The following is an 11,272-nucleotide window of genomic DNA, read 5'->3' on the forward strand; positions in this document are numbered from 1 at the left end:
CAAATTAGAGCTATAACAAGGGTGGGTAATCATGTTGGGTAGCTCAAGTGATGTCATGTTTACATTGTGTCTAATTAATAAACAGTCAAAAGAACATTGCAGTTGTGCAGTAATAAAAAGACTTGGCTTATTGAAGTATTAATACTTTCAGAGTTATATATGTCTGGAGCTTTTAGCAAGATTGCCTAACAGCTGCTTGAACCCCAAACAACTTATAATGTGAATTCCATCCCTGCTAATACAATAGAGGGGAATCACACACACAGGAACTTAAGCTGAAAGAACATCTTACCTCTGACAGGAAGGTCTGTGCAGATTTCTGTGCGCCGACATGCAGCAAATACTCATACACGTATAAAGCTAACCTGGAAAACAGAAGAAGAGAGAAAAAGAGAAATTAGAAGGACTGCAATGCACTCTGTTTGTTCGTCAAATGTTCTCATTTCTCAAGTGATAGATTTGTAAAATAAAACGCACTTGTTGCAAACACAATAGCCCTTCAACTTAAGTCGCACAAATGTGCACAAATGGCAGAAACCCACCCGTGTTATTTCATATGGAGCTTTCATAAACAAGATATAACTTTGTGAATATCATGCAGACTGTGGAGGGGTTGTAAATGTGTGATGTAAAGCTCTGCAGCTCTGAGCTTAAGAGCCTCCATGGCACTCGGCCATATCTCTGTGGTTTAAGATACTCTGCTGTTGAAGCAAAGAGGCTGAAAACAAAACCAGTGTAGACACTGAGAGAAGCATGGACAGAGGGGAAATATCCTCAGACATGGGCTAAAGTCAGAATCCCAGGTGTTACGAAACAGCTTGTAAAATACCTGTTTCTTAGGTGTCACAAACATGTTGATGCCTGTAGAAAAACCCAGTCGAAAGTTCACAATTTCTGATGATAAAAGTATCAAAATAGAGTAGCAAGTGAAGTCAGTTCACTCACAGTGGGATTGCTTATATAAACATGCTTTTCACATTTTGCATTCTTAAGTTAATCAGATATAATGATGCATCATTATTTGATCGTCTAGCCATATATCAAGTATCGCAGAATTGCTGTAGCATAGTATTATTGTTATCATGGGCCCATTGTATGGCATCATGTCACATCACATTGTATTGTATCGTATCCTGGGCTACCCTGTATAGAGTGTGATTTTCTGAAGAGACAAGTTCATGGCTCTCTTTGGTTTAAGATCTTAGAGATCCAGAGTACTGCAGCTTGTCAACACTCAAAAAGTCCAATAAAGTAACAAACAACAAGAAAGTTTTCTACTGAAATTGCAGGAAAATTCAAATCAACATCTCAACTATTCAAATTAATACCCAGTCCTCATTTGACAACTGATTCTTGCCTGGACAGTCGTCACAGCATCTGCATGCAACTGCAGGTCTGAAATAGAGCAGAGGGGGAGCTGATGTGTTTCTGTGAACTGAGGCGACTTCTTTTATGCTGATCACATGTGTCAAGGCTGGAGTAGACTCACAGAGTTATGATGTTTGGGGTTGAAGCCTGATGACACTGAATTAATCAAAAATGAAAAATAAGATGACCTGACTCCTTATCTTCTCCCTGAAAATCCAAGCAATGTCTTCACAATCATCTGCTAAAGGAAAATGATCTTCACATCTGATCCAAAACAGCTTCAACTATTAGGCAGAAGATGCACCTCTTCTATTTCCCAGTCTTTGATAAGAAATAAATGTATCAAACCCGATTCCAGATACACAGTGTCAACACATATCTAGATACTAAGGATTCATAGTTGAACCGAGTTTTTGACTACAGTGTGTGTGTGTGTTTGTTAGGGAGATATAGTGACTATAGTGGATGTTCAGTGTTTGTTTTATCTCTCATAAAGACGCACTCATTGTGTGCATATGCTAAAAAAGATTGTGAGAAGCATGAGGCAAACAGCTTCTTATTATTGATCTCAAATCGAGCAGCTGTCCAGGTGTTGCGAGGTGAAAGCCATCAGTGTTGTGTTTCGGAACAATCTATAATGTTTAATTATGCTTTGTCTGAAATATAACAACAATAAACTAAAGTTCGGTGTGATTTGTCCACTTCAGAGGCTTCTGTTCACACGTTTATGGATAAGAGTTCAGGTTTGGCCCCACAAGTCAGCAGGTTTTATGAAATTAGAGATCATTCAAGATCAAGAGAAATGCGAAATATTACTGTAATTTGCCACCTTAAACATCTAGTTCATGCACTGATAAAAACAATTTTCAGAACATATAGAGTAGAAACAATTCTAAAGGTTTTCTCGCAGAGACTGATCTGACCCCATTGTAAACAACAATCTGCAGCACCTGACCTACAGAGCATAAGTTGGTACAGTCTATTGTGTTTACATATTTTTAAATACTGATATAGACTGTCAATATGTCAACTGAGTATATTTGCATTGTCATACTAATTAAGGCCCAACCATAAGGAAAATATATTTTCCATTACAGCTCAAAAAATCTCAAAATCAACCACCAGGACTACCTGTGATTTATTTTTTATAAAATCAGTGCTGGTATCAATCTCAAAAATTGGTGGCAGCTATACTGTGCTTATGCCATTTAAATATATGAGCTCCTTTATATAGAAAAAGTGATATCTGTAATTAATGTTACATTTTAGTCAATATACAAATATATGTTTTAATTTAAAACATGGGGAGACATTTAATTTTAAAACTGGAAAAAATTGAACATAAGTACACTTTTAAGTGACTGCAAAAGGGTTCTGGTTTAGCTCAGTTGGTGGAGCAGGTGCCCCACGTACAGAGGTTAAAATCCTCATCACAGTGGTGGCTGGTCCCTGCTCTGCTTGGTGCATGGTTTCCCCTACTCTATCGCCCCACAGTTACTGTCTTATGTCAGCTATTGTGTCATATATAAAAGCAAAAAAAGCCCCAAAATAATCTTAAAAGAACAAGTGACTTTACTTTCCCTTGATAAAAAAGGGCATGACATCGAAGCTGGACTGTGATAAGACTTTGGTGTGGCCACAGGTAATTCAACTTCTCTTGGCTCAGTAAGCAAAAGCTTCAGACACTTGTGCTTTTGACTGGCTCTGCTGGAGTGTGACTCTACTGGACATGCTCTAAAACGGTAAACATGAAGAAGGCCTGATGCTTCTCAGGGCGTTTTCGCATTAGGCACAATTGTCTTGTACCGTGCCCAACCACGATTGCTTCCCCCTCCCCCGCTGGTCTGCTTTCACATTAGTGATATAATTTTTCCGATACAGTTGGTGGCAGTATGCACGTAGTTGGTTTTCAAATCAGCCGGGAAGCATAAGGAAGAAGAAGCAACCATGGCAACCACTCGCATCATTAACTGTGTGACATTTGTTTATGTCTCATGCGGACAATGGAGTCCATCCTGCTACTATAGATGTTTTTGTTATTGCTGAGAGACGCCAACAACAACCCTCTTCTTACTTCCACAGCTAATGTGGCGCTTGCTGCACGATTACAACATCATATTGCAGCCCACTTCCTTGTTTGAGCCCATTTGCGTCCACATCTCCCGCGTCGGGTATTCTTGTGGACACACTGATCAAATTAACCTGACTTTGGGATCAAGTGTACTCCGATCCAGGCCCAGGTCCCTCATGTGAAACCACCAATCTCACCTATACAAAACTCAGGCAGAGTGAAAGCTGAGCAAAGAAGCCCACACTGACCTCATCTCTCACACACCTTACAGAGAGAGTCAAATCATAAAGTTATAGTTGAGTTTGGCTTTAACACTTACCAATGTATCTTCTTGTTTTTGTTGTGTGTGTGGTGTGTGTGTGTGTGTGTGTGTGTGTGTGTGTGTGTGTGTGTGTGTGTGTGTGTGTGTAAGGGGCTGACATATAGATATATCTATATTTTAGCTGAGCTCAGCTTGAGCAGTTCATGGGATGTTTACATTTGTAGAATTCCAGGTAAAGTAAAGACCCATTAGATTAAATATGTCTTTGCAGAGTCAAATTCCAAGCGGCAGACGTCAGCTCAACACCGGTCTACACTGTACTGAATCAAACAATTGAGATTCCCATGAGCGCTGTGGCGATGAAATTTTCATGACAGGGCCTGGCGTGATCTCAGGGGCACGGTGCCCTGACGATGGGCACCTGCTATGGCTCCGATGCATTATTTAAAAACACTCATTCAATCCAGGCTTCGGGGGACACCTTTTGTTACTCTGTCAGAACTAGTAAGCGTAACTCAGCTGAGGAGGAGACTTCTCGGGGGGGTCTGATAGAGCAGAGCTCGAGGACGAGCCAGGTGGATGAAGGAAACTTGGGAGGAGAAGGGGTTTGTACTGTACAGGAGAGCTGTGTCAGAGGGAGACTGAGGGTCAGGGCCAGGAATGTTTTCTCTCTGTAGAAGCTGAACTCCTTTTCCTGTGAACCCTATGCAAGCTACACATGTCACTCAGGAATAAAAGATGAGATACTTAACAAGACAAACCACGAACACTGTCCACGATATCTCACATTTCCTTTGCTGCACATTTCACTCTCTCCTCTCAACTAAAACTTAACATATAAATAGGCTAAAGAAAAACACTTGATGATAGCAGGAGATCAGTCTGAGTGGGAGCATTCGACCTGGGTTTCACTGTGTATGAAGGATATAAAGCCACAAATCCAAGCAGGGCGACTGAGTTCTGTTTTTCCCTTCTTCAGCTATAAGATCACAGTGTTTTTTTTTTTTTGCCATAAAGCAACTTGTCAGACTGTATCTGAAGAAATAACAATCTGCTCCCTCATTTCTGATATTCCTCTCTCTCCTGACCCTAACCTCATGCAGCCTAGCACTTTGCTCTGTGTCTACACATCAAGGAGATGTCTCCTGCTACTGCCTCGTCCTCGGGAAACACACCTGACATTTAGCCCCAGGCTTCCCTGGCCGGCCTTCCCTTTTCCCCGGCTTGCCCCCAGAGACAAGGGCATCTCAGCTGAGTTTAGCCAGCTAAAGCACAGACAGTTAGCAAATTAACTTTCATGTCTTTGTTTCAATAATTCAGCAGCAAGAGGAGGGCCGGCTGAGGTAAGGTATATGGAAGGAGGAAGTGATGGAAGAGGATTAAGCAGGGCCAGTGTAAAAATATATAGCCTACAATTTATAACTCATTATTCTGTGCACTGAAAAGCCACAGGATAAAAAAAAAAACATTTCCCTAATCTTAATATTTATCAACATCAGATAAAGACAGTATAGATCTGATTCTGCAGTAGTGATGTACGAGTTGTAGTTGAATGAAAGATGCGGTGTCTGATGGAGACACCTGTGATACTGTGAAGCTGTTGCACTAAAGCTTATTCCCCCCACTCTCACTGTTTATGTTTGCTTGGCTTTGTTATGGCAGCTCCTTTGTCAAAACAAATCAGTGTCAATAGGCATGTAAACACACACAGCTTTAGCCATGGGTTAACACACACACACACACACACACACACACACACACACACACACACACACACACACACACACACACACTCCTCTCGCATTCTACCAGCAGCTACTTGACTCTGTGAGGTTACCTGATGACAGGCTCACCTGTAAACGCCCTCTGACCTCACACTGTAACTGTCGAGCAACTTTTCAGAAAAAGAGGCAGAGGAGGGAGATTTCTAACGATTTGTGATTAAAGATTTTGTTGACATAGCTCACATAGCTTTGTTATCACCTGAGCCTCATCCCACAGCACTTAATGAAGACAGCTCAAAAAAATGATCCAAACTACGGAGAGAGACTCATCTGTTTTCTTTATCTTTAGACACACATGAATTCTTCTTCACCTTTTCTCTGCTCAGGCAGATTACTTTCTCTGTGTGCTCCTAAAAGGCATACACACTTCTCTGTACACTGTGTTGCCAAACTGATTAACAACTTCAGGCACGAGCCTCAATATTTATACTCTCCGTTATTTCAAGCGAGAAAACTAACAAATTTGTGCGGATGCACCCAAAGCAGCTGACGAAAGGCGGCATTAATTGACTGTTGACAAATCTGAATGGAGCACAGTCAGCCAAAGGGTGCCGAGGGTAAATCAAGGGTTTCTTTACTTTTAGAGCAGTGTTTCTTGCCTATGTTAGTGTGAAGCTCTTTATGCTGCCTTCAAAAGGCTAAAATGCAGATGGCAGAGCCATCTGTGTAAAATCAAAACCATGCATTCAGACCTGAAGATCCCCATTAAAGTGCATGTAAATACATGGGAGGAGCCAGAGGAGGAGTGGAGGATGTAAAGACGCCCGTGTTCAAAACAAACTGATTAACTTGAAGTTCTTGAAGCTGAAGCTCTTTTCCCAAACAAATTCAGCAACACTTGATATGTCTGTAAACAAACACGGAGGATGAGAAAGCAGACACATGGAGCAGAATGCTTTGGAAACGAAGAAAGTGCCTTTAAAAATGAGATGTTTGATACAAGCTACAATGTTTTTTTGAGAATGGCACCTTTAATTAAGATGCCTGATTCATCAGTGTTTGTTTCATAAAGGTTCCACTAACTAAATAGTAAGTGAAAAAAAGTGAAGCTGCTGTATAACCCCTGTTCAAATTCAACTCAATTCAATAGTGGAAAAAATATGATAAATAATTCATAGTGTCATAAGGCCACTAGTTCTTTCTCAACCTTTATTTTATAATCATCTTTTCTCTTTACGAAACATCTGATCGCCCCTCACTCCTCTGTCATCGGCCCTTTAACCTGTGACAGACAATGAATCAGAAGAGTGAAAACTTCAGTGCAGCGAGGCCTTGGATGTGTGGAGGAATCCACGTGTGTGAAATGTATGTGTGAGCGTCTGCTTTATGTTGTGTTTCTTTACACACTGGTTGGATTCAAGCCTTGGTTTCAAGGTTTTTAGGGGAAATAAAAACACCACTCTCCACACACCGTTTTGAGCAATGTGGTGAACACACTTAAATGCACACTTGAGCTTGTAAATTGGAACATGTGTAGCAAACTGAGGACTATACTGTAAACTATTCAGGTGGTGGACAACTGAAGCATTCAAACACAGGAGGACGTGCACATCGTGCCGTATAGGCACATCGTTTATTAAGGGTTTCTCTTTTAGGTTTTAGCCTTTCAATGCATTTGCATTCACAGAAGAATATATACAGCACGCAACTACACATCTGAATATACCCTCACTGAATTAAACTCTTGATATCATTATTACCAGGGGCCAATGTGAAGGTATAGGCTATATGTCAGGTGCTATAACAAACACTATAGAATATGTAGCACAGTTTCTTTTGGTTGTCCAAAACTTCTACACAGAGGTTAATCCACTTTCCCTGAAAAGCTTCGGCAACCTATTTGTTACTGCTTACTGACTGCTTTCAGCTGCATATTGAAATACAGTATGAGTAAATCATTTCACAATGATATGCTCATCTGCGTCTAGTCTGGTGTCTCACATGCTCTGTCCACACTGCTTTCAATTAATAAAGGAAAAAACTAAGATGGACGAATAAAGTATTTCTCCAGTCCCCATTACTCTGTTGTGAGTTACTTTAACAAATGTGGTGTAACTGTATGGTATACCTTAGACTCTCAAAAGAATAAGAGCGGTAAATCGGCAAACACTCACATCAGGCTCCTTCAAATAAAACTTCCTGTGACCCATGGATCGATGTGTCATTACAGCTGATAATGCAGTCATTTCAGTATTTTAAATTTGCATTCCTATTTTTTCAAATACCAAACAACCGACCAAAACTGATTCCAACCTACTTCATTAAATTAAGCAGGAGATGAATTAAATGTATCATAAATAGAACTATTCTTTAATTCCTTGAGTTTACAAATAGATAATCAATCTTTCAAAGCTGTGATTCTGTCAGACTGTGAGACTGAGTCTGCTTTAACCATGTTCAAGTCCATCCAGGGCGCCCTCTCTTTAGTGTCTGAATATGTAAAGATCTGTATGAATATGTAAATATGAATATGAGCTAATTCAGTGATGCATTGAGGCAGCTGTTGTGAGCTCCACATTTACAAGGAAACATGTGTTGGCCCTGCAGGGCAGGTTAGCTTGACAAGACAGGTGAAGGGGAGAAGGCAAGCGCTGTCCATTATGTGTGGACAACCTGTGACGTGCTGAAACACACACACAGAGAAATGTAGCTAATCGCATTCACAGAATTTAAGAGAGATGTTTACTTTCCGAGGAGTTTCCAATACATACGACAAATGCAAACAAACAAACTCAAATAAATACACTGAATGATTTTGCTTTTCATAAGCAGACAAAACTCAGAAGCATTCATCATTCCCACTCCTCAAAAGACTTGTATCTCTTATGAGTTAAATTATTAATCCTCCTCCTACACTATCATTTGAAATACATGCTGCCTCTGCACAGATTTCACTCCCAATGACACATGGAACATAATTCATGCTGCCTGAACAAGCAACTAAAAACAAGGCATTTAAATAATCTACTGCGCTCCAAATATTGTAAATAAAGTGATGAAGCTTCCGCACACAAACAGGTGTACAAGCAGCGTCTGGCTGCTGATGGTTCATATGCAATATTAAAGCATCATATGCTGGTTCAAAGGTCACTCTGCCTGCTGTTCATTAAACCACATGGGACTGTTTTCATTTAGGATTCACTCCTCAACCCAAACACACACACACACACACACACATACACACATAGTGCTTCTCAATTTTCCAATAATCTGAGTGAAATTAAACGCTTGTGGCACCAGAAGTGTACAAAGTATTCGAGGAAGATTACACTAAGCACATAAGCGAGCAGAATCTCTAGAAAGCTTAATCAATTGAATGTGACACGGCAATGAATCAAGAAATACTAGAGAGTCTCTAAAGAAATGTTGTTTCTATTACAGATGTATGATGTGTGTAACAGCACAGCCTCTCGGGACCTGACAGTGTTTTGAGATTACAACTGCATCTCAGAAGGGATCCTTTTCTGGCTCCTACAACCTCTGACTGTTTAAAGCTTAAAAATAGCTATAATGCTGATAAAAGACTGCACCGATCTGAAGAGGTGGGATGCAAAGAAGGTCCACATCTTTGAATGGCCCCAAACAGAGATATTTTGAGCAGCATTGGAGTAGAGAGCAGGCGTGGGGAGTATAGTGCAGCCTCCACATTTTCACAAGGGGCAGCCACATTTGCAAAGTAACGTCAAACATTAGATAAACATTTATTAAAGCATGCACTGACACGTGTGCTTTAATTGCGAGAAAACGTACAAATCAAAACGCTAAACCTCGCAAGAAGCATGACGGAATTGCATCGTATTTAAAACCACCCAACAGGGATTTTTTTTTTTTCTGCAATATTTCCAGACACAATAATCAATCAAACAACATGCCGTACTAAAAGAAAAAAAAAAAAAGTTTCGTGTTCTTTGCAGCATGACTCTCCTTCATGTGAGTGGATGCAAAAAAAAAAAAAGAAAAAAAAAAAAGTTTACCACCGCTGTATGACTACTGAACGGGACAAACTTTTCCCCTTCATCGCCAGGTTGCGCCCCGCAATGAGCATCAAAAACACAGAAAAACAACCCGAGCAAGCTGAGCGTGTCTCTTTGTTAAACACAAAATAATCCAGCCATCCGGCAGCTTCATCTCTTAAAGTTTACAAGAGTGAACCGAGCAGGCTGTCCGTACAGAGCCGAGTGTATGAACCCCCCACACCCCCTCCAGCAGAAAACATGTACTACTGAAATAAAAACCCGCTTCTTTTACTTTAAATGCTGCAGAAACATGTTTCAGACAGTAAGGTAACAGGACCACAAAAAAAATGCATCACTGCGTTGCAAAATATTACATAGAGTTAGAATATAGAGGAAGAAGTGTGAATGCACGAATAATACCATATCCAGTGCATAAAAGCAAAAGTGCAAACAAGAGCTCAAATTATTTTTTTTTAAAAGTTTAAAAGGCGCACCTCTAAGGTGGTCAGAGGGGAGGAGGAAACCGCACGCTGAAGCGCACTTTCCAGCAGTACACTCCTTTTAAATTACAGTACCTAGTTTCGAAAGTTGGACTCCCCTCCTCTGCCCCCCTCGCCTGCATTATAAGCAGGTAAACTCAAACATAAAGCGCATAATTCACTTACTTTTCTCTCGCTTGGCTATCGGAAGGGACGACAGCTCCTTTACCTTTGGCGTACATGCTGGATTCTGTTTTAAGACTTTTGCCCCACTCAACACCTGTCAAAGAAAGCAGCCAGGAAAACGCTCCATCTCCATAGCTACCCCTTTAGTGTTTTTTCCTCCCCCCTTCTCCTCCTCCTCCCCTCCTCCTCCTCCCTCCTCCTCCTTCTCTCTCCTCTCCCTCCCTCTCTTTTCTCTACTTTTTTTTTTTTTTTTTACATCTCCAACATTGGCCACAAATCAGGCACAGTTTCTATTGGGGGGACTTGAAACCGTCCTCTGTTGGATTTTTTTTTTTTTTTCCCTCCTCAGCCGCTGTTCCGCAGACCTGCCGCTCCTCCCTCCGCTCTGCAAACGGTGGGGGCTCCTTAAAGGGAAACACACACTTCTTGTTTACTGACCTCAGAAACATGAGGAGAGAAGGGGGGAAGATGGGGAAAGGCACGCCGGGTACATGCTCTGCACTTTAAAACTACTGCCAGGTCCTTTAGGAAGACTGGCAATAGATTATTTGCTTTTCTCCCCCCAAAAAATTGGAATTCTAAGATGTCGTTATGATTGATTTTGGGACTTTACTCACTGTTACAAGGACACTGCTTACAACCTGTTTTCGCACACTTTGATGAGAGCCAGTACATTTTCTTAAATTGTGATGTGGTCTTGGTGTAGGCTACAAAGCTTTGTTTTGTAAGGATTTAAAAATAATAAACACATATTATGAAGTCATTTCATATTGCCATGAAGAAAATATATTTTAGTATAGGCTACAATTGAAATGGCCGATTTAATGTACAGTTGAGTTTTATATAACACATATTACCGAATTAAAATTCGATGTAGATCGAAATCCTGATTATCTCAGTTATTGCTGGAGATGCAACTGTAGCAACATTCAGCGCTACATGCTGGACATAGAGAACAAACCAAATGACGTATTTTTGAAGGCCAACCAGGAAATAGCATCGCTGTGGGATCTATTGAGAATTCGCTCATTGGATTTTGGATTGTTGCGGAAAATAAGCTCTGTGGCAAACACACATTTCTTATTTATAGGCGTATTGTTTTTATGATGTCTGTCACGTTAATGCAGCCGACAGAAGTAAAAAGCTAACCTTATGCTATGGCGAAC

At 40.7% G+C, this 11,272-nt stretch overlaps 1 protein-coding gene across 2 annotated transcripts in view; it reads right to left on the minus strand.

Annotated features, from left to right (window-relative positions):
* The window catches only part of ssbp4 (single stranded DNA binding protein 4), an 81,919-nt gene extending 71,645 nt beyond the window's left edge, over positions 1–10,274 (minus strand). The window contains exons 1-2 of one of the 2 annotated variants that reach the window (XM_020632124.3): positions 10,107–10,274; positions 293–365 (exon numbers count right to left, since the gene is read on the minus strand). In XM_020632124.3, coding sequence (XP_020487780.2) covers positions 293–365; positions 10,107–10,162 — 129 coding nt within the window. In that variant the 5' untranslated portion in view covers positions 10,163–10,274. The remainder of the gene's footprint in view (positions 1–292; positions 366–10,106) is intronic. The other variant, XM_020632125.3, reaches the window with a different exon arrangement.
* Between the last annotated feature and the right edge of the window lie 998 nt (positions 10,275–11,272).

The sequence above is a fragment of the Labrus bergylta genome, chromosome 6 (assembly GCF_963930695.1).
Source record: "Labrus bergylta chromosome 6, fLabBer1.1, whole genome shotgun sequence".
Taxonomy (NCBI): domain Eukaryota; kingdom Metazoa; phylum Chordata; class Actinopteri; order Labriformes; family Labridae; genus Labrus; species Labrus bergylta.